Source organism: Drosophila montana, unplaced genomic scaffold (assembly GCF_035044405.1).
Source record: "Drosophila montana isolate Dmon_TW-CO22-7 unplaced genomic scaffold, ASM3504440v1 contig_3735_1, whole genome shotgun sequence".
In the NCBI taxonomy this organism is placed as follows: Eukaryota; Metazoa; Arthropoda; class Insecta; order Diptera; family Drosophilidae; genus Drosophila; species Drosophila montana.
Genome location: NW_026998622.1, coordinates 164,117 through 188,833, shown reverse-complemented (window position 1 = coordinate 188,833; position 24,717 = coordinate 164,117). Strand labels below are relative to the sequence as shown.

General features: G+C 42.1%; 1 protein-coding gene and 1 long non-coding RNA gene across 2 annotated transcripts; one reads left to right on the top strand and one right to left on the bottom strand.

Moving 5' to 3' along the window:
- Window positions 1-4,198: 4,198 nt before the first annotated feature.
- On the top strand, window positions 4,199-5,150 carry LOC135437420 (polyisoprenoid diphosphate/phosphate phosphohydrolase PLPP6). The gene is made up of 2 exons (XM_064695343.1): window positions 4,199-4,324; window positions 4,422-5,150. Exons 1-2 carry the CDS (start codon window positions 4,316-4,318, stop codon window positions 5,013-5,015), a joined length of 603 nt encoding a protein of 200 aa, XP_064551413.1. The 5' UTR covers window positions 4,199-4,315; the 3' UTR covers window positions 5,016-5,150.
- Window positions 5,151-16,295: 11,145 nt separating this feature from the next.
- Window positions 16,296-17,355, bottom strand: LOC135437417 (uncharacterized). The gene is made up of 2 exons (XR_010437681.1): window positions 16,596-17,355; window positions 16,296-16,511 (listed from the first exon to the last, which is right to left on the bottom strand). It is a non-coding gene; the product is annotated as an uncharacterized LOC135437417 (long non-coding RNA).
- Between the last annotated feature and the right edge of the window lie 7,362 nt (window positions 17,356-24,717).

Below are 24,717 nucleotides of genomic sequence, written 5' to 3'. Positions count from 1 at the left end.
TTTTCAAACTTACTGGCCCCCACAATTGAAAACACAAAGGCGAGGCGCTTTGAGCGGAGCAAATGGCGCAATCCTAATTATCGCAACATCCGAGAGAGGGTGACTTTCAGTCGAAGGAAGCGTAGGCGTACATGAAGCTCGATCAGTGGAACGCCAAGTTTTGCTTGCGAGGATGCCATGAACTCCGTCGAGGTTGTGTTCCGGCTAAAGTTCCTGCTTAGGCAATATTAATGATCGTGGAAAGAAGTCCAGCGCGACTTTCACCTGCTCTAAGCTGGCCATGCCTGCGAATAGTATTGAGTACATGTAAGGGATTCCGAAGTCGACAGCAACAAACCGGCGAGGGAGTAGATGATTATATCCACCACATCCGTAAGCTCACCTCACGAATACGGAAGCCACTGAGAGTCCGATCAAGATTTGCGCAACCGCCGCGCTATCCGCGAGTATGATAGCTTGCGAGGTTGAGATATCACATCATACCACATCGAGTTGAAACCCCTCCAAGAGACCTGGAGGCGGCCTTAGTGAGGGGCAGAGCCTGAATTTTAAATAGTGCGATCCCATATTCAGAGACTGAAAATATAGAAGATTTTCTGTTACACGTGCGGGAAATCGTACCTTCTGTGCCCACAGAGCTTAAACTCCAGAGCTATGGGGGCGGAACATGATACGTTTGCCAAAACTAATAGAAAGCAAGGATATCAATATCAATGCTAGTGTTATCGATAAGGATAATAATTAGGATAAGAACAAGGAATAAGAATAAGAATATTGCTTAAGAAAAGTTCGTAGGACGCTTTCCATATGAAGAACGTGTTCGGGAATACACGTCGGCCCGAAAATTTTTGGTGAACGATAGCTGGAAAGTATGACGCCTTCAACCAGTGGATAAGGGGGCCTGTTTTCCCAGACGCAGGATAAGGCGACAGGTCATCGAAGCTGTGAGGCGGGAGGAGAATATAGATTCGCATGTATTTGGCGAGGTAGTTATGGGTACGCATCTCATAAGTGGTTTCTTCGGCACAGGAGCTAGCGTTAGTCGTTGACAACGGTCGACGAACTAAGGGATCCGTTGAAACCATTTGATTTGATAGTTCGAATCGCTGGAGGAGAGAATAGATTGATTCTCTGTCGAGTTGAGCTCCCAATCTCATATTAGGAGCAGAATAAAGACAACATGTTTTTTATCTGCCTTACCTGAAACAACGAGCGTTAAGCAGTGACCCTGTAAGTCTGCTTGGATTTGTTGCCAGTAAGTTCGAGTCGGCGGAATATTTGGCGTTGATTGAACAGGTATGCCAGAATCAGGACAAGTTGCCAGATCTGCTTTTTAAGCGCCTGGTATTCGCTATCCTAGAAGATCAGTTAGAAGGCACTATGTGCAAGTGGTGTTGCAAAGACACTGGACCTTGCGCTGTCAGTTTTACTGACGGGTACGACAGTGCAAGACGTGCACGGAAAGCAAGCATAATTTGGAGTACCCGAGTTCATCCACTCTGATAATGGAGGCCTTGTCCTCCTAGTCTTGCATATGCGCATCGCGGTCTACACCCCACAGAGAAACGCAGCCTAGCGAGTTGACCGCTCCTGGTTGTCGGCAATCAGAGGGTACCTAGAGCAAGATTATTGCGAGTGGGCCCTCCGCCTTCCATAAATAGAAGCGACCATACGCAACGCGATATACACGGAGACCATTCGTTGTGATTTTCGGGCATCTCACGTATCCAAATGGGGCAAATTACAAATTGGCTTGCTAGTAAATATCTCTGGGTTTTCATTAAATTTCTCATCATTCGCCAAGGTGTCCAAGGCCAATTACATAAGGCGTACGATTGCAGTCACCAGCAGTACAATGCCCGAACTTAAGTATTTCAGGCGGAACCGGGCCAAGACGGTGACTTCGGGAATGCCTTTAACACAAAATTTGCTCGGAAATTCTGAAATTCCAGAGAAGTGCGTCGAATAAGGAAAAACTTGTAATTTCTAGAGGACTTGTCAAGGGAAACCCACATGAGTCTACCATGCAAAGGATAAACAAGCGTAGATAGGGAGAGAAAGAAAGTAAAATTAAAACATATTACAATATAACGTGAACTATTAAACATATTAACTTTTTTTTAATATTCAACAATAAACATAAACCTATATACATATGTATGTCTAGCAAAAATTATCAAATATAAAATCGCTCAAATCGCTCAAATGCTAACGGCACCAACAGGATCCACGTTGACAGATCCACGCACAAAGCTCACGTGCAAGAGTTACTCGTCAGCCTCATACCGGCAAGTCTTCAATAAACTAAGAAGGGATTTCAAAGGTTGATCGCAAAGGGATTTCAAAGGGTGGCTGCATTATAGGCTGCCGGGAGACCGGCAGTGAGAAATAGAAACCGAATGAGTCAGTTCCACGAATCTCTTCCTCAACCCAGGCTGAAGGCAGCGGCAACCTGAAATTAAATTCCCCATTTTGTAGATCCTATTGATTTTTCTGAAAAAAAAAAATAATTATATCGCTAAAACCATCAAAATATATTAATATTTACTTTCTTTTTCCTTAGTACATATATATATCGTTAAATTTAAAAAAAAAACAATAGTTTGTAAACAGTAAGGGGACGACTTAAAAGTAATTGCAGCGGACAAATTATCATAAAATATTTAAATATAAAATACCTGCAAAAACAATACGAACGTTCATATATCAGGTATAGGTGTTTGCTTCAGGTAGCGCGGGTGTGCCTGGATTAGGTACCGGGATTCTATTTCGATATATATTTTTTGTTATAAATTTTGTTTCTCTTGTGATTTTTTTTAGTTATAGCTGTTCAAGTCGTTTACTTTTTAAGTTTTATATTCGCTGTAGTGATGTATAAGCCCGAACGCGTTTGTTTAGTGTAGTAATGAATAAAAAGGGAAATAGGAGCGTAATTTTTGCCTTGCCAACACCTTTAATTAATTTCAACATCAGATTTTAATTGGATAACCTTACCCGGAAATATAGGAAATATTAATTGTTGCTATAGAAAAAAGATTAATTTTTGATTTTTCAGCCTAGAAAAACAAAATCTAGAGTGGCTCAATTTTAAAAGTTAGGACAAATTTGGGGCTAAATAAAGAGCCCTGCTGGAGTCACGGTGGATAACCGTAGTGTAATCATACAGTGTTTATTTATTTGGATGATATTAGAAGTACATTTTGCAGATATTACGGAGTACACTGAAAATATCCCGATTAGATTCGACCCCGAAATATGAGTCAGCAGCGACACCGCCGTCGACCCTCCTCCATCAAAGCGACCCTCATTCATCTGGCAGCCGCAAAGGGAAACGCTCAATGAAATAGCGTATAGCACAGCAAATTTCCAATTGAAGATGATAAAATTTATACGAAATTAAAATAATTAATACTTTAAGTATATATATTAAAAAGCGTTTGTTGCATGATAAATGATTTTTATTCTTCATTCATATTATCAGATGTTGCTTTAACAGTCTTATTTCTTATGCGCAATGTTTATTATCATTATCATTAATAATAATATGGTTATTATCATTATAAATATTACTTTGGCGTGGCTGTTCACGATCCTTGTTAATAGCGATTGCCCATTGCCAGTGTTGCTGCTGTTATTGACTTTTAAAATATTATTATATTGTATATAAGTACTGTAAAATTTAAAGAACATTTTTTTTATTTGCATACGCGCATATTGGTTTCATGAGTTTCCGCGTAAATCGGAAACGCAGTCTTCAATAACCCCTACAGAGACTTTAACACCACATATTCTGTCGCATTTTCTTTCAGCAACGGTGAAGAGTCAAGAAAATTGCTAAGATTGACGATATATTAGTGAGTAGTTGCATTGATCTGGGTGGCCAATGTTAACTTTGATCAATTTATATCTGAAGTAGAAGAGGTATTTAGCATGGTGAATTAAAATAATATTATATTATTAAATAAGAAGTGAAAATTTGCTAGAGCAAATAATACCAGAGAATACCAGCTTTAGTAATTATAATTAATTATATTGGTTAGTGATATTATCCATCTACACTTATCAAGTTTTTCATCTGCGAGGTAGTTGGCTGATAAATAATAAATATATATATAAATAAATTTCAGTCGCTCCCCGAAAATGTACTCAGTGTGATTTTACTATAAAAGCACAGTTAATTTGATAAGTTTTACTGTTACTTTTGAATTGATTGCAGCAGTCACAGTCCCTTGAAAATACCTGTTACTTGTATTCGTTGAGTAAATGTAACACATCTCTTTGTGATATTCTGGGTTAGCATCAAAAAGACTGGAAAATGAAAACGGTATTTAATTGTAATGAAGCACAAACATGATTTATCAAAAATTTGTTGTAGTGCGCAGCCTGTTTATATGTAGTTTACCTCTTTGTTTATATTTCAGTCACCTGTTATTCGGTCAGTTGTGGACCTGGATGTAAAAATTACGGAGCGATTTGTGTCGTTCTTACTAGGATTTACTTCTTTAAAGTCTCTTAAAATTCACTGCAAGTTTCTCGAAATATCCTGTGACGGAATAGCTTGGATTTCGACATGGATTGCCTTTATTTGGCTAGCTAATTCTAGGAAATTATACCAAATGCAAGCTAATATGCTTGTTGGATTAATCTTAGACATAATTATTGTGGCTCTGTTGAAAGCATACGTGCGTCGACGACGGCCGGCGGTCGTCAAGGATATGCTCGTAATTGGTCCAGATAAATATAGCTTTCCTTCAGGACATGCATCTAGAGCTTTCTATGTTCTAGTGTTCTTTACAAAACTGCATGCGTTGCCAATACTATTTTGGATGCCAATGACTGCATGGGCTGTAAGTGTTGTTCTCTCTAGGCTTATCTTAAAACGGCACTACCTTCTAGATGTTTGTGCTGGTGCACTGATTGGAATTTGTGAAGCTTTGTTTCTTGGGATAATTTGGCTCAGTGCGGAATCTGCCTCTTCAATGATTGCATTCATATCTGACGAAAGTGTTGATTAACAAAATTATAATTGTTAGAAACCTGATGAATAATCTTACTAGTACTTGTCAATTAATACTGACGGATGATTCATTTATTTTTATACATATGTATGTCGATATTAAACCAAATGTGGATTATTTAGTCACAACATATTCTTGCTTCATTGTTGAAGTATTTCTTTTTAAGGTTCCATTAAACATACAAATAGAGAAGATGCGTATCTTACAAAAAAAAAATGGGAGACGAGTTAAAATCTAGCCGCTAGGTGAAAAATAGTTTTCCTTATGATTTCTTTGTGACGCGGGTCTTTTCTAATATGATGCCTTATCTATAGCTAATAAAACCTCTGCTTAACGTTTAACCAAAGACAACATAAACACTAGGATGAGTAACGCCATACAAGAAAATGCAACTACGCAGTCTGATTTTTTGAAAATTAAGAACGAAAACGAAATCAGTAACATTGCGCTCTCACAGATGAAAGAGCAAAAACGCTAAAATTAGAATTAACTTTCAACTTAGGTTCTATAAGGGCCGTGCAAGCAATTTAGTTTGTATGTGTGTGAATATAAATGCATAACAGCATATTTGAATGTGTTGTTGTTAATCACTGTTCTGGCTTTCGCTGCCAAAGAAATTAATTTCGTTAGTTTTCCAGCACTGACCGACCATGCATATTCCAAATTTGTATTCACATATGAATGTACGTTGAACTGAATATTTTTTTTTTATTTATTTACATTTTTTGTACAACTAAATATTTAATTTACTCTATTTGTATTTATTGGCACTCTTTTATTTCTTAATTGGAGGATAAAAAAATAAAATAAATAAATTATAATTTAATTTAAAAAAATTTTATAAATATTTTCGTAAACATAAAAATACAGATTTTCTACCCTGCCAACCTCAGTACACAACATGCGTTCACGTGTGAATACAATTTTGGGATAGGTCATGTTCAGCGCTAGAAAAGTAACAAAATATATTTCTTTGGCAGCAGTGAATAACAACAAATTTTTGTGTGCTTATGCCTGCATAATGGTGCTTGCACGCCATTGGCTGAGACAAGAACTTCTCTCCAGCATAGACTGTCTAAAAACAAAAGTAAAATCAATCTCCGTGTGCTATTTTCTATTTTTTTTACCCGATTTTAAAAGATTTAGCAAGATTTTAACTCTTTTTGGCTTTAATTTTTTTGACATATTTAATTTTTGTTCATATCACAAATTTAGGTGAATTTCATTTTTTTGTTTACAATCAAATTTACTTTTCAGAGCAATTGAAATGTGTTAATATCAATGCAATCAGACGTGTTTGGTAAACCAATTTTTTACAATAAATTTAATTTTAACGTAGTAGGATAAAAGGTCAGCCAAAATATAATATATATTCATTCAGTTATTTATATTTTTTAATTTTTTTTTACCTTAAAAATTGAATAACCTATTCTTTTTGTTAACAACATAGCTGTTTCAAATAATTGTTTTTAGTTCCTGAACTTGTCATACATTAATTTACATTCTTTTCTATCTTAGAGTGCACATCTTTTTTTCTTAAATAGCTATGCTTTCATACATAAATACACATTAAATATGTTTTCTCTTAAAAAATCCTTGTTTTTCACTAATTTTAATAGGTTTTAGAGATAAGGAACCAATCACCTATTTTTGCATACGATTAATGTATTCTTTTACACGGTTTTTTCTGGAACCAATTGAATATTTTAATATTAAATTTGCCTGTACACTTTATCAATAGTATCTAAGGTAATGAATTATTCATATAAAGCATGAATATCATGGATTAAGAAAAAGTACAATGCGTCGATCGTAAGTATAAAACTTTTTCGTTGCTCGTGTCAGCATCAGCAATCCGCGACTTCGGTATTCGTTCGTCTGGCTTTTGGATAGCAAAAAGCCAGTCGGCTGGTGTGTCGTTTGAAGTGGGAAAAGCCAGATGAAAAGTCAGGCTAGAAATTGTGCGTCTCATTCATATATTGGTCAACGTTTATAAGCTTCGAGTTATATTTGCGAAAATTCAGAATTTGTGTCCTGCAGGGATTGAATTTCTTGGAAACAAATGGTGCCTATTGGCGATAATTTCACAATAATGTTCTTTTTCAACCGCTTTGCCAAATTTACGATGCCACGGTAGCTGGCTAGTTAGTACTTTGAATTACGTGCGATGCCACGGTAGGTGGCTAGTTAGCACTTTGACTTACGTGCGGGAACGTAATTTTGGCCAACTGATTACTCAATTGTTAGTATTTTAGGTTACTTAGGTTGTAACTCGGTCCTCTGTAATCTCGAACGTTCCGGTCGACTTGTTAAAAGCCAGGAAGATCTTAGAAACATTAGTGTATGTTCGTGTTGTTTTCATGGAGAGGAGTCTAGTGGCGCTTGAAGTGAAAGAAAAAGTTTTGTCTGTCTATATAATATATATATATCGATATTAATTAGCTTTAAATTTACATTATGTTAGGCAACCAATAGATGGCGTGTTACAGTGCCGCCACAACGATATTCAATTTTACAACCGCAGTACTGAATAAAGTCAAGAGTTGAATATATCAATCCATATATAGATTGCGAACGCAGTCCAATCGCTTGCCACGACCGGCAACGCAAATCCCAAATGGCAAATCAGTTAACTCGTGCCTGTGATGAAAGCATGGAAACCCGGAAAACGTTTCACGTACTGCTGATATGAAAACATTGCCGAAGCACGAAAACCACCAAACTACTCAAGAAGTCTATACGAGAAAGCAAGCGAGAATGTTTTCTGGAACTATGCGACTCAGCCGAATATGACCCTTTGGGGCAAGGCAAGAAAACGCAGCCTTCTGATCCGAGTGAGCTTAAGTTGATTGTGGAAACGCTATTCCCAATCAGACCCGACGTACTACCTACGCAAACCCATCGAGCCAAGGAGCAGCCACGCCAGCTCTCATTGACGAAGACTCAGTCGAAGAGGTGCTGACGACCTCCAGAAACCTAAAGCCTAGTAAGGCACCGGGTCCGGATGGAATCCCTAACCGAGCGCTGAAGCTGGCCATGTCCTTGCAGCCTGCGCAGCTCGTGCAGCTTTTTAACAGGTACCTAATGGAGAGAACTTCCCCACGATATGGAAACTCCAAACGCTAATGCTGTTTCCGAAGTCAGGTAAACCGCCAGACGACCCATCGTCATACAGACCGATTTGCCTCCTGGACACGTTGAGCGAAGTGCTGGAGAAGCTAATCTGCACCAGGCTTGAAGCAGCTGTCGACAACAATGGTGGCTTGTCCCAAAGCCAATTTGGCTTCACCAAGGCAAAGTCGACAATAGACGCTCTTTAAAAAGTGGTCGGCATAGCAACAAACGCCATCCGAGAATCGAGATTTAAAAGTGACACAAAAAAGTACTGCCTCATCGTCACGCTGGATGTTAAAAACGCCTTTAACACAGCCAGCTGGGAAAAAATATTGGATGCACTGTCAACGTTCTGCGTCCCATATTACCTCCAGGAGATGATACGCAGCTACTTTGCAGGCAGATTGCTTCAATATGACACCGCAGATGGCCCCACTACACACCAAGTGTCCGCCGGGGTGCCCCAAGGCTCAGATCTGGGACCCCTCCTCTGGAGCATCATGTACGATGGCATCCTCCGACTGGAACTCCCGATCGATACAAGTATCATCGGCTTCGCGGACGACGTGGCCCTTGTAGTCGTCGGCAAGGAATTGGAGGACGTAGAGGTATCGTGCAACCACAGTATTGACCGAGTGCACCAATGGCTGGCAGCAGCTGGACTTGAGCTGGCTGCTCATAAAACAGAAGCGGTGTTAGTAAGCAGCCGAAAAAAGGTGGAAACAGCGCACATAAGAGTCGGCAGCGCGATAATAAAATCAGCGAGGGCGTTAAAGTACCTGGGCGTCATGCTAGACACAAGGATGTCATTCAGAGAGTACTTGGAGTATGTGCATAAAAAAGCAGCAGAATCCTGTCGAGCGATATCCAGGATTATGCTGAACACTCGAGGACCGAAACAGCAGAGACGCCGTCTTCTCATGACCGAAAACAGAGCGGTAATAATGTTCGCGTCCCCATCTGTAGCAGAGCATTGGCTGTTCCTAGCTACAGTCGGGGACTAAACTCAGCATATCGCCTGAGCGCCCTACGGGTCAGCTGCGCCTTCCGTACGGTATCAGACGAAGCCTGGATAAACCGCAAGTATGGCAATACTAACACAATACTAACGCAGCTACTATACGACCACGGATGCTTCAGGAGCTACTTGAAGCTCTTAGAGGACGCCAACCACATCATCTTCGAGTGTGTTTTTCATCGAACAGGCTGGAACTGGAGGACAGCATGGGCAGACCCATCACGGTGGACAACCTGGTCACAAACATGCTAGAGACAGCACAAAAGTGGGACGCAACCAGCACCAGCTTGGTAGTCTGCGTCTGCGCCGAATCGGCCGGCAGTATATCTAAACCAGGCAGCTGGTATAAATTGCAAAAGCCTGGAAGTAGGCATAAAATGCAATTATGAAAGGGAATGGATTGTTGAAACAAAACTACTCCAGGTGGCAGTCCAATCCACGGTCGGCGCGCCGATGCTGGAGAACCCAACAACCGTTACCAACCGAACTACTACGATGATGGCACTCTTGGCTATCGTAGCAGACAAAGCGACAAGTAACACGAAAGCGGCAGAAACAGAAGTTTCCGTAAAAATGCAGAGATGGCGAGAACTCCCCCGCAAACATCATTGCACAGTTGGAGGGGCAGCCAACTGAAGACACACCAACGACGAAACGAAGCCGGGATTCATCAAGCCCCCTTAAGGCAGCAAGCGACCGCCCAGGAAAGCAATCAAAAAGGCATGGTGTGCACACCAGTGTACTAATGCTGGAGCTGGGAGCGATATTGGACAAACTCCTCTCTACTGTAAAAAACCAGCTGTGCGGCATATCAACTAAGGGATAAAGGATTATATTGCCCGGATGAAAGAAATCCAGATGGCAGCCACTTTTATTAACTGAGCAACCAGCGCAGCAATCCTGCCAGGAGGATCAGCAGAATATTCACCCGTACGCATTGGATCAAGCTCCTAGCACTAGAAGTGAGAGTGCAGTGCAAACATCCCCTGCACTGCTCGAAACCCAGAGAAAAACTCGGGCTGTTAAGGAAGCCGACGCCAACAGCTGCGCGCAAACCACAACAGCAAAATGCGGATAAACGCGGGACAACAGAAAAAATGAGTCCACAGAAAACAACAAAGGGCCCGGGAACCACAAATGGCAAAAAGTGGAGCCAAGGTGGTCAAAAATACCATCACACAGCCGCCAAGAAGAAGCAGACCGAAAATGGAGGAGGATCTGCCTTTTCCAAGCTAAGGAAAACCACCATGCTTCTATCCAAGAAGGCCGCAAACGAACCCTTGGAGGTAGCGAAGATAAGCATTGGCTGGGCGTTGTGCCATATACGCCAAAAAGTGGAACCAAGGAGATGTTTCTAGTGCCTGGAATGCAGGATGCTGAAGTCAGCACGACGCCTCGAAACGGTGCTTCAACTGTGGAGAAGTCTCGCCGGACGCGTTTGCAGTCCTCAACGTGTCGCTTCTAAACGTCGGCAACAGGCAAACTATCAGGCACCGGATCAGTCATCGACTTGACCTTTGCTAGCCCATGCCTAGCGAGAAGCGCGACCTGGATGGTGTCAGACGCATACACACACAGCGACACAATGCAATAATAAGCTACTTCGGCTACCCAAGGACCAATACCACCAGCAGGGTACATGGAGCCAAGACACGCTCAGCCCAGAAGCGTTGTCGCTAATGGTCGAGAGCATGCAACTTCCGGCCAGTGGAGATGCCGACCACTGTGCAAACCACATAGCAAGAACGGTAAAAGAAGCATACAATGCTGCCATGCTTAAAAATATTGGGCGGATAAACGGGCGCAGACCTGTTCACTGGAGGGACCAGGACATAGAGACGGCTAGAAGAGAATGCCATATAGCCAGAAGACGCTACCAACGGGCACACAGGAGAAGCTATTGCCAGGAAATGCAGGAAGAAATAATGGCGCAACAACCAGCAGATTATACCACGTAAAGAACGCGTTTAATTCAGCTAGCTGGCTGAGCATTATACGCGCGTTGCAGGGACTCCAGATATCCGAGTATCTAATTAGCTTGATTACGGACTACTTCTCCAACCGTGTGCTCCTGTATGACACCTCTGCAGGACAGCGGCAGCACACTTTAACTGGCGGCCTTCCACAAGGATCATTCCTGGGACCTACATTGTGGAATGTAATGTACATTGTGGAATGTAATGTTCTCCGCTTGGGAATCCCTGCAGGTGGCTGATCACAAGTGTGGTCATGGCGATCATCCTGTATGCTGCAACAGTGTGGGCGCCGGCACTAAGGATACCAGCTTACGGTCGAAGCAGCAAGGCTGCATACAGCTGGTGCGCGCTAAGATGTCTCAGCTCCTACCGTACCGTCTCCGAAGATGCATCACTGGTGCTGGCCGGAATGATCCCGCTAGATCTTCTGGCAATGGAGACAAGGAGCAGCAGCCCCCAAACTACAAGGCGTGCGGAAACTATGGTAGGCGAGGTGATGAGCTTCTCCCAATAGGAAGCTAAACACGATCGCAGATCCCGGACATTCGGCTTTTAATGCTTCTCCCTCAAAAAAACAATACACACAAGCACGTTAGCCTAGACAGCGCCTTACCCGTGCGCTTAGCAAACTCCACTCTCGATTGCTTGCACAAAAAACTGACGCTACAAATCACAGTTTATGCACAAGTCTCGCTACAGTTTACGTTCAATAAAACCAAGAAAGCAGACCTTTATGGAGAAGTCCAACAACGCCTGATTCGAGAAATCGATGTTATCCATGTCGGCAAATCAATGCTATGCAAGTCGGTGCGTTTTCACAACGCTTTGCAATTTATCTGCCAAAGTTCACCTGTAACAACCCAAACTTATGGTTTGCTCAAGTAAAACGATCGTTCTTATATATGGCAATATCAACGGCGATGACCAGTTCGATTATATCACCGACAATTTTAGTTCTGACGTTATCATGGTCGTAGAGGATTTCTAAACTTATCCTCCATCTACAAATAAATACCAAGCCTTAAAAAAAACGTTTGCTGGAGAAATTTGCAGAATCCCCGGAATTCAAACTGCGTCGTTTGCTTCAAGGTGGGGAAACGTCTGACCTGAAACCTTCCGAGATATTAGCCCACTTCCAACGGCTTGCTCCGGATTTAAGCAGCGAACATGAGTTGGACAAACTTGCCAAAATAGCAGATAAAATGCTTGACACAGTTAAAGCAACTGCTGTGTTTGCTATCGGTCCCGACTCGCAGCCCGTTATTGTAAATGCTGTTGCTTCCACGGACACCCTTAAGAACGTTGCTCACTCTTGCAAAAATTCTAGTACATTCAAAAGGATGCCAAACGTCTGCAATCCGTTAACCATTCTCGCAGCAATTCGAAAGATCAAGTAAGCCAGCAGACACGCAGCCAAGCAACTGACCAATCACGGCAAGCTAGCAAGATAAATGATGTTACTATCACCATCGCTATGGCGATGACATTTTTCATGGGAAAAGTTTTGTTTATTACTCCATTGACGACATATTAATCGTGTCCAATTCAATTGCAGAGCCTAAGCAACATCGCAGCGTCCTATAGGCTCTGCGCGAAGACGGCCATTCCATTCATCTGAACAAATGACAACTTGCGCAATCAGAAGTTCAGTTTCTCAGCTACGTTGTCAACGAACACGGAATCAAACCGGCTACAAGCCGAATTCACGCTATCCTCAACTACGCTCTACGATCATCAAATACTATCTTAAATGGCTGCCACATTCCTCGCACACTCAGAAGCGCTTGTCTGAGCTGCTAAAAGATGTAAAAAAAAACGACCAACGAAAGATTGAATGGACAACGCAACTCGTAGCTGCTATCGATGCCTGTAAGCGCAGTGTGGCTGGCGCAGCGATCTTGTCACATTTCTCTCCTTATGCAAAATTTGCTCTGTTGTGTGATGCGTCTGATGTTGCTATTAAAGCCGTACTAGAGCAACAAGTGAATAGCAGCTGACAGCCACTTGTTTTTTTATCTTAAAAACTAAGCAACGCAGAAAAAGCTACAGCATATAAGATCGAGAGCTACTGTCAGTATTTGAAGCCATCAAATATTTTTAAAAATGGCACGAACTACGAATGTTTATTATCACGGCCGTACTCCAGAAAGTTCGCTAAAAGACAATTTTGATATATTCTGCGATGTTTCCACAGGATACGTGCGTTCGTATGTATCAAAAGCTCTGCGACAGCAATTATTCTCTTTCATACATAATCTTTCGCACCCGAGTGGCAGTGCAACTCTGCATCAATTTCGGCACAAGTTTGTCTGGCCAGCCATAAACAAAGTCATTGTTAGCTGGAGTAGGGACTGTTTGCCATGCAAATCTGTTTGCCACGCTGGCCAGAAGCAGTTCCGCTTACGAATATCACTGTTGAATCGATTGCATGAGTTTTTTGGTCACAATTGATACTGCGTTTTAGGGCACCTAAAACCATAACCACGGGTTAAGGCGCTCAATTCAAATCCTCTATGTTCAAGGAACTAGCTCAGCTAGTCGGTAGCGAGCACATCCATACCACTGGCTATCATCCAAAAAAAACGAACTTCTAGAGGGGTGGCACCGATCTTTGAAAGCAGCCCTGATGTGCCACTCGGACACTCCATGGACTCAACTTCTGCCAGTCGTGCTTTTAGGACTCCACACGTGCGATAAGGAATACTTAAATTCGTCAGTTGCTCGAATGTTGTATGGCATACCACTTCGTTTACCAAATTGATATTTTTATAACTCCTTTCTCATTACAGGGTGTATAAAGGCCTGTATACGAGCCCTCATAAAGTCGTAGTTTCAGTTCCAGTGGGTCCACTAAAAACTGCATTTATGGCCAACGAGGACATCCAAGGGGGACTTGCACCGCAGCGCACCGTGGACCTATGAAAAGCATTTCCGTGATTGGTTTCCACATCGTAAATGTAGCTTGCGCCATCGATCGGCGGCGCAAGTTAGGAAAAAGTGGAAATGGAGAGAGTGGTTTTTATTATGATAATTAATTGGAAATGGCGTATGTTCCACTATCCCTGTTAAAAGTTTTCGTTTACCGGAACCTAGCTACAAGCACCCTCTTTGTAGTCTGCTCGTCTGTGAAGACTTTACGGCAACAAAAGTGCAAATGCCAGGATATCGGACACCAATTATTGTAAAACTAAGTACAAAAAAATCATGTCCTTTTAAGAACAGCAAGGAAAAATATTTAACTAGTTTAAATTTAAAAACGATTACAAATTAAAAGAAGTTGAAAACGAGAAGACTTCGAAATTGTTTTAAATATTTTTGCTTTTGGTTACATTTGCCGTTTTCATTACCTTAGTAAGGTTTTGGACCGTTTATAATTAATAGCTTCGCAGTTCATTAATGGGGTAGTCCGATTTTTGAATCTATGTCGCTTGTCTGCAGCTTTTACAGAGATTTCTATCTTCCCAATAAACAACTATTATAAGGGTCTTATCGTATGTTATCGCATCGACTTTTAACAGCTTATCTCAATATAAAACTCCTTTATAAGCAAACAGAATAAAAATTACATCCATTTCTTTGCTTCGTTTAAGGAGCAACGTCTTCTGCAGATGCAAACCACCGCCTAATCCATTCTATGTAAAAAATCCAATACGCGTAGCTGTACGGCTCCTAATTTTCCTGCTTACTCAAGTGCATGTTAATTGAAAGCCTCTATCCGTTTGTGGCCACTGTTTCCTCTAGCTATAAAAGTAGTGGGCCTCCTGGTTGAGCCATGAGTTTTGGGCAATTTGGTCCTTTTCGGGCCGTCTTTTGCCACTTATTGAGCTGATGGGACACAACGCCAACTGTTTAAATCTGACTCTTCCCAAAACTCTTTGATGTGAGGCGTTCCGAATTGCTCAAACTTTTCACCACCAGATCGGATCCAATGCATATAATTTGAATCTGTCTAATGACTATGGTTGCTTATCGAAATTTCGGATACATTTGGCCAGTCTCAAACCAGCTGCCATGCTGCAATGTACTTGGCCATCAAGCTGAAAACACAGCTGCAGATATTTAATAGCTGAGGCGTGGTGCTGTCGGCCACAACAGGGCGACCATATACAGCCCATCCTAGTCTGCAACGCGCTGTGATGACGTCTTCGTTTTTTCCTTCCCGTATCTGCAGTGTACAATTATTTTTATGATGTCCAAACCAATGATAATATGAGCCCACAGACATAGACTCTGGCTCGTTCTTAGTCATGCCGCCTATCTATTTAAGACACAGTTGGGTTGCATGTCCGTCTAGTTGGCTCGTTTGCCAGCTCTCTTTCCAAGTAAACACTTTTTTATACCCTGAACCCATTAAAAATGGGTAAAAATGGTATAATGTATTTGTGCAAATGTATGTAACAGGCAGAAGAAAGCATCTCCGACCCCATAAAGTATATATATTCTTGATCAGCATCAATAGCCGAGTCGATCTAGCCATGTCCGTCTGTCTGTCTGTCTGTCTGTCCGTCTGTCCGTCTGTCCGTATGTATGAACGCAAGGATCTCAGAACCTGTAAGAGCTAGAGACTTGAAATTTTAGTTGTAGGTTCTCCTAGTCCTTATCGATAAAAATCGAAATCGAAATTTTTTTTGTGAGCAATTTCGGTAAATAATATGAGCTAGAGTCACCAAACTTGACATGTAGCTTCTAGAATAGTATATATATATCAAGTATTTTTCATTTAATACCTATCGCCTGTGGGAAGAAGAGGGTTCAGATTATCCCATAGTCGGGAGCTCCCGACTAGAACCTCTTACTTCTTTGATATACTATAGAGTGTGTTTGGAACATATCAAAACAGTGTCTTAGTTGCGTACCTGCCATGAAACATGACAGCAGACTCGATTGAGTTAGCTCGATTGTTGCTAACATGGTCCGTGTACTCTTATTTACTATCGCTAATAGTATGCATATATAGCAGCACATGGTGCGCTGACTAGCAACCATCGCAGCATTTCTGCGTTAATTTAGCTTCGCTCGATTGTTGTGAGTTCTTAACTTGATTGCTTTGCAGAAATCTCCGCCGTAGCAGAGAATATTTCAGATACTCTGAGATCTTTAATATTTTTCTATTATTTAATAAAGTATCTTAATAAATTTATGAGACTCACATTTGTGCTCTGCACGCGCTTCTGTTCTATTTAACCTTTATTTTCTGTTCAGTACAAAGCATGCCCCGGTAGTCATCGAGCCCTTCGAAGCCCGTACAGCGCGCCGATCGTGTAGAAAAGAAAAAGACGGGGGAATGGCGAATATGCACCGACTATAGGCAGCTCAACGCACATTCGATCCCGGACGCATACCCCGTATCCCGGATAAACCACATCTTACATTTCGACACTGGATCTAAGGCAGGGATATTGGCAGATACTTATGGAGGAAGGGAGTAAACAATAAATAGCGTTTACGGTCCCAGATCGCGGTATATACCAGTGGAATGTGATGCCCTTCGAATTGCACTCTGAGGCTGACGGCCCGTCGAATTGTAAAGAGCTGCGGCAGTGCTTGGGAATGGCCTTGTGGTATCGACGCTTCGTGCCCAATTTCCCGTCAGAAGTGCAGACAATGACCGCTCTCCTGAAGAGGGGGAAGGCATTGTCGTGGGGTGTGAAGCAGCAGGCCGCCTTGGAACAATTTATGGTGCGATTCACGACAGCGCCGATCCTCGCCTGCCCTGATTTCAGCAAGAAATTCATGGCGCAGACGGACGTGAGCGTTATCAACTTTTCGGCCACGGGAAAGGAGTGTCTGGCTATATAATGGTCAATCCGCCAGTTGAGGTACTATTTGAAGGGACGACGTTATCACCGACCACATGGCAAACAAATGTCTCAATTCGATAGGGAGTCCATATGGAAGGATCGTTCGATGGGCCCTTGAGTTTCAGAGGTTCCAGTTTGAAGTGCAGTACCGGCGAGGGAAGCTGAACGTGGTAGCAGGTGCCCTATCCAGGCAGCCATTAGAGTCATGCTGTCAGGCTGTCGAAAAGCAGCTAGCCTGCGGATGGACCGCATGCATGCGGCAAAAGGTTACTGAGGAGCCTGAGAAGAACTCAGACTTCGCGGTCGACAGAGAATCCTGCAGGAGTGTCACAATGCCCCTACGGTGGGCAAAGGTTGAAATATTGAATTTTCATAGTTATTTTACTATTGTTATTATTATAAAGTTGAGCAAACGAAATGAATATAGAAAATCGAATATAATTTAAGTTTAATCATAAGCTGCTCTGACTCCTAAAATGTTAACAGGAGAAGCAGATGAGCGAATAGGCTAGAGAGAGAGTTTTCGTTGCGAAAAGCGCGAAAAACGGTCAGCAGCTTCACTTTGGATACGACAAGCGTGCGAACCGCACGTGCGGACGAATAGATTAGAAAAGAAAAGGGAAGGGCCGCGAGGTTAGGAAGAGTTTGAATCAAGAATTGACGGTGCAGCAGGGCCGAATCAAGACTATTTATTTTCAGATCTCTTACTCTGCGGCGGAGCGACCCCAGCAGCACCCATCACGCTGACCAACTCCAACCTACACCGCGGCGGAGCGATTCCAGCGGTTCCTCCCTTCTCCATAAAACTAATTACTCTATGGCGGAGCGGTCCCAAAAGCTCCCCACCCTGCTTTCAGCATCGCGTCTCGGCAGTCTATAAATTTCTTGTAGAGTGGACCCGGACAGACTGAGTTCTACGATCCAGGCTCCAAACACTACATTACAGTGTTTAAGAAGACGTGTAATTATATTGGCAGGCCATGTGGCTGCCAGCGCAAAGCCTAAGAATTTCTGTACAAGCGTTCACACATACACAGACAAGTATGAGCACAAATATAATTGCAATTGGGAATGTGCTACTATTGTAAATAAAAATTCAGGGTATCCTCTGGTCGGAAACTCCCGACTATAGCACTCCTGCTTGTGTTAAAATGTAGTTTCATTTGAAATATATTTTATTACATTATTACAAATATATATTATGACATTTAATAATAGGCGTATACATATTTCAATACCCTTAACCCATTATAAATGAGAAACGAGAAAAAAGGTAACCTTCGGCACGCCGAAGATTAAATACCCTTGTTTTTCTGTTTTGCAGATATTGGAAAACAGTTAAGCTCATAAATGCTGAATTTGATGAAAAAGTCTTGGAATAAAGAATATTTGCCATACAATCTACTTTTCGATCAATCATTCCTATGGTAGCTATATGATATATCGGTGCAATATTGATGAGATTTTGCGGGGCGAAGTTAAACTTATAAATGCCTATCTAGCTGAACAAATGCCTATCTAGCTGCTGTGGCATCTATATTATATAGTGGCCCAACAAGGGTATTTAAAAACAGATGCAAAAGTTTCCTCGGTAGGGTTCGAACTAGTAACTGACCACGCTACTTTCCGACGCCTCTACTCAATAGCCACACCAATAATTAAGTCTTATTGAGAAAAAACTAATTAAAATAGCAGCACAGAAAACAATACAATCGCAAGTGCAATGATGTTGATAGAATTCAAAGAAGACTCTCAGGAATGTGTGTGTGTACATGTAAACAGAAATTCTTGGAAGTTGCGCTAGCTGCTGCTAACACGTGCGCACATAACCTTTGTGGTTCATAACCGATCTTAATGAAATTTTCGACAGTACGTCTTATTGTGCCATAGAATATTTGTGTATTCCTAAAAGTCAATTGCATATAAATTATGGCTTAAATTGATGGGCTTTACAAGTTGGATTATTAACTTGATTTCTAGTTTTGTGGTGGCAGCGAGGAGGTGGCAATGGGTATAAAATTATAGATACTTGATATACATATACTATTCGAGAAACTACATGTCAAGTTTGGTGATTAAGCTCATATTATTTACCAAAATTGCTTAAAAAACATAATTTCGATATCGATTTTTTCCGATTACCTTTAAACGGGACAAGTTATTGAATATCGGAAACAAACTCGATCTGCGCGGGCACTAGGAGGACCTACAGTCGAAATTTAAATAATAAATAGATCGAACAGATAACCGCGTTCTTTCCTAAATTCCGAGTCGACCATATAGTTCCTACTGTACAACCTACAACCACATTCATGTTGCCAACTGGCCTAGCAACTGTCGAATGATCATTAAAACGACAATTCCTTAATAATTATACGCGTTCAGCAAGTCGGATATATTGATATAACGCACCCTCCCCTCTTCACCATCAGCAAAGTTTACCTGACATGATTCTTTGTATCAGTTGTGAATAATTGGTTGCATTAATTAAGACTATTACAATAATACTAATTTGTAAAGTTTCATCTATTTACAGAATACATTTCATCAAATTTTTTGCACGAATGGAAACAAGCGGAGAAACTTGTCAAGTGATGTTATTGCCGCAGGAGCAGTCATTAAAGTTACGAGTGAGTTGTGTGCACCAATAGGGAACAGGATACCCACACAAATGAGCATATAGCAGTGTATGCTAAAAAACACTCGCTCGCTAAAAAACACACACTAAACACTCGTGCAGCAGGTAATTAGGTTCAAAATCTCTTAATCTACCTTACCCTGCCTAAAGAGCTCTGTGGGGGCCGGTAAGGGCCGATAGAAACGTGTATTTTAAAGGATGTGTGAATTGTTCGTGTAGGTAACCAAATTTTAAGATTTTATATTTACTGGACACATGCAATAACTTTTAGGTCTTTCTCTCGCTGTTCGCATGCAACTTTTCATCTTTAAATGGAACTATATGTATATTGTATAAATAGTAAATGATTAAAATTAAATATCATTAAGTGATCCTGGCACCTTAGGAAGCCACGCGGAGGACGACAGGCTGGATTACCAAACTCACAAGCCCGTCAGCCGTGGCCCTGCTAACCCGTCGACGACTCCCGGCGCCGACTCCGTCGACCAGGAGGCGAATGGCAATGGGCGAGACAACGTCTACATCAACTAAGTGAGTCCGTTTCACAAAGCCCATAGTAACCCCGAGCAACAAGCAGAGGCTGAAGTAGCTTCTTACTCGCCTACACTCTCCCACGTAATTTTTTGCCCAAGGCAGTGGATCAATCTTATCCTGATTCAAACGTACATGTTCGAGCAACGCCTGATATTCCGCTATCTCAAATTCTAGTAGACTTTCTGGATCCTTGCCCACTGCTTCGACAAAGTCGTAGTCTTGCAGATGCAATGACCAACGAACTATTCTCCCGCCGAAGTCCATCATGGACATCAGACATATTAAGCTGGCGTGGTCACTGATGCATGTAAATGGCATCCCTTTTATGTACGGTCTGAACTTCTTTATTGCCAGTATCGGCGCTAAGCACTCCTTTTTAGTGACGGAATAGTTCCGTTTGTGTTTATTCAAGTTGGCTGAAAATAGGGCTATAGGTCGTTCCTGATCATCGGTGTCCTTTTGGAACAACACCGCTACCACGCCTAACTGAGACGCATCGCATAGCACAAAGAAGGGCTTGGAAAAGTACTAATGCTTGAGCACAGGGGCCGTTGTAAGTGCTGTCTTCAACTGTTTAGCGGCGAGTGTTGCCTAGTCCCTCGTCACAAACTTGCCGTTATCCTTCTTTAGCATTTCAGTCAGTGGTGTGACCATGGTCGTAAAATCTCGCATAAAGTTCGGTACCAACCTGATGTACCCAAAAATGTGCGGACTTCCTTGCGCGGACGAGGTACTGGGATTCGCTTGATAGCGGTCCATGCGAAGCGTGCTAACGCCAATAATAAAACTGAGATATTTGATGCCTTGAAGTAAAATTTGGCTTTGTGCAGTCCGATTGAGAGCTTCGCTTCTAATAAGTAAGCAGGTATCTTAAATGCGTTTGGAAATCTGGGCAGTAGATCGCCCAAAAAAACAAAGTCGTTGGACCGTAAGTCAGTGGGCATTACTTTGTCCATCAGACGAACTAGACGTTGGGCTGCATAGAAGGGCCGGACTAGTACGGTTAATACATTATAGGGATTGCTTTTATCGTCTAATTCGATTTGCCAATTCTCAAACTTCAGATATACACTGAAGATGTAGTAGGTCTGCTCTGTCCTGGATAAGATGCCTTCTATACAGGGTAGCGGATACGCGTCTTTCACTGTCAAATTGTTGAGCTTGCGTGCATCGAGACAAAAACAGTCTTCGCACTACTGTTGTGTGGTTACTTCATGTACTGTTGTATTCTTCTATTACCTCCAAGCTCAACACTTCTTCAACCACTACTTTCTGCATCGCTGGCGATTACAAGTAGGGTCAATCTTTGAACGGTTGACACCTTCTACTAAGTCGATAGTGTGCTTCTCTAAGTCCGTCGTTCCTAATCCACTACGCTCAAAGGACAAAAACTCCCGCTTGACCGCATCTCACTCTCTATAGTAATCGGCCAAAAGTTCTTCCACTTGGCGTTCCTCGGAGATTAGCTAGGTTAAAAGCTCGCCAGAAATCAATCCCAAAATAGGCTAACTGTTCCAGGTAAGGGCAGATAAAAACGTTAAATTTTTATGCTGTCCCCCGTACGAGGTTGGAAGCTCTACACGACCTATAATCCTCTTCTGCAGCGGTTTTGACTATAGAAACGTAAGATTGCTCCTTAACCCCTAGTTCCTCGACCAACTCTTCACTTCCTTTTCCCAGCAGACTTTTGCTCGCTTCCATGTTTAAGAAACCTCTTATGCAATGTATACCCATGAATACCTCGGTAAATACAAGGAAGTGAGTGTTTTTGCCCAGCCCTAAATATATTTTTTCTTATTTCTAAGTATTTTCTCCACCTAATTAATGCCCTTATTCCTAAAAACTCGGCTATTCCTTCTTCTGAGCCTCTATATGTATATGGCTACATTTTCTCTGAGACCGATCTTTTTTTACTATTTTTACCATATGTCTTTCAGATAAGGCTTCTGTAACCGAAGAGCTAGTAGTCGCATGGCGTGGATGTAATCGTTGTCCCATCTTTAAGCTTTAGCTTGCTCTGTAACAGTTCATGCATCCGGTCATGCTCAGACCACGAACCACGAAACCTATCCATCATCGCCCTTTTCAGAACTGACCAACTATCGACTCTTAATTATCCCACATGCAGCCAATACCAATCCCTAGCCTTGTCAGTCAAGAGCGTGCGAAAGCTTCGTAGAATTGCACTCCGTGGGCATTGATATTGGTGCTGAAGGAACTCTATCCGGAACACGAAATCTTCGGCTGAACTATGAATGCACCTTACAAGAGTGTGTTGCGCCCTGATCGAAATCAGTGTATAGGTAGTCGGGTGGTTCCTCTCCCTTGTCTCTACCACCTCCCCAACCTCATGAAAACGACAAAGGGTTTTGCCAATCACGGGTAGCCGCTTGTCGGTCATCCATCTCGGGACTGCTCATTCTGTCTTTTGGGGTACTATGCATTGGCTTGGTTGGAAAAGGTGGCCCTTTAAACAAGTGTTATTTAAATTGCCCTTGGGTATCGCACCACGATTAGTCGGCCCTGTAGGTGGAACTGCCTTTGGCCGAACCGGCGGAACTTCAGAGCTTACTGATTCTTGCGCGGCTGCAACTTTAGGACCAAGCACTTCATTAAGGAGTTGCATCATGTTCTGCATTCCGGCTCTGATCTCCCCCTAATCGCATTACTTATACCCTCGGATAACGACAATCTATAAGTGGCCTGGGCTTGGGCCAACGCGACATTCACAGCCGACTTTTCTGCGGAACCTTACACCGGTGGTAGGGGCTGGTATCCTGCCTGCCCTTTTTCGTAACCTCTTAGCGGGGTGCGAGTGAGCCCGACAGTTGTAAGCGAGTGTGACCTAGAACGCGTTCGGCGACCATAATCACTTTGACCTCCTCCAGTCGCCATTTAAAATAAATTCTAAAGCTACCTAAATCCGAAGAAAACAAAAAAAACACAACTGAACGCTGCAACAATTACCCAAAAATTATTTCGCTACAAAACATTTACCTGCCAAAATGAAAAATAACAAAACACAAAACTTTTTAACGTTATAACAATAATACATAAACTTAAAGAGGGGAGGGAATGCTATGTTTTGGTTGGAATGCCACTGATCTTAACTCAATCTCAATGCCGTCTCTTAAGTTTGATTATTCTACTTCTACTTGGACCTAGAGAGCACAGAGTGACCTCATGATCTCTGATTGACTTGATGACCACTACGATCAAGAAAACGACTAGACAAAACCATACCCCTTCGGTCAGTCTCACACAATTGCAGTAAGACAGTTCTCTTGACATCGGCCAATGAATGGTCCAAATGGCCGTCAAATCATTGCGAGATTCAATTGTCTCGTGCTTTATTTATGTATTTTTCCAATTTTGCCGTGACACAGCTTAAGCTAACCTCCTGCAATATTTTCAAATTTGGGCGCCTTATTGTTACGGAATTGCTTTTTCCCTTTGGTCAGCACCATTAGGCTCATCGGTTCTCTACTGGTAGTCCCATCCCTGGCCCGCAGCCCGCACAATCGACATCAACGACCTACCTTTGCACATCTGCAGCAAAATGACCTATACAACAGATCGGGTCCCGGTTCCGGACCCAGGCGTACCCGCCCTAAGACCTAAGACGATCACCTTACCTCGTCTCCCTCATATTGGCCACTTGTTGGCTTAAATCAGCCTGTGTCGACAGGCATGCCCTTCTCTCCCCGTCAACAGACATTTAGTCGGACATGATTCCTTCTCTTCAATATTTGCGTATAATTGTTTGCAGCTTATAAGTATCCACAATATTAATATTTATTATTTCTTTTAGCTTTTTCATTTCATATACAGGGTATACATAGCTGTGCCAAAATGATTATATGGGTGGCCTGAAAATATTTTATATCGTTAATTCTACCTTACCCTGCCTAAAGAGCTCTCATGGTTTTTTATCGAGTAAAAACTGTTTTTACCCGTTCTTCGCACTACTGTTGTGCGAATACTCCATGGGCTCTTGCATTCTTCTATTACCTCAAGGCATACATCTCCCATGAATTAAAATCTTTTAAATTGGTATTTTACATTAACTTAGATGCAAAAAAAAAAAAAAATAAATCTAACCATTTAATTTCTGCGTTGGAGGTCAGGAAAAGCACATTGAATTGGACAACTATCCGGTCTCTTTAGCCTGGCGTGGAAACGCTCTTGGAACGGACTCACTTGAATTACTGTGCCCCTCCCGTTTTTTGGCAGTTGTCATCTCGCCCGCTGTAGCTCGCCTTTGGAATCTCCCCCCACCTTGCTTTTGGATGGCTTGCGTGCGCTTAAGGCCCCACAAATGATTTCGGATGGACGAGCGCCCAAAACATTAGCTTCGACCGGACTTTAAAAATAATTTTATGTGCTTTTTTTTTTGTGAGGAGTTATTTTTTTATAGGTATATATTGTTGTATTCTTTAAATTTTTAGACAGTATAATAGGCTTGTTTGGCCTTTTAAAATTATTTTTTAAAAAAAATTTTTATACGTGCTGGCTATGAAGGAAAACATAGGTGGCTTTGTACACAGCACGCCCGTTGTTGACCGCTGACCAAATCGAACTCCTTAATGCTGTACATTTGGCCAGCAATTTTGGCACA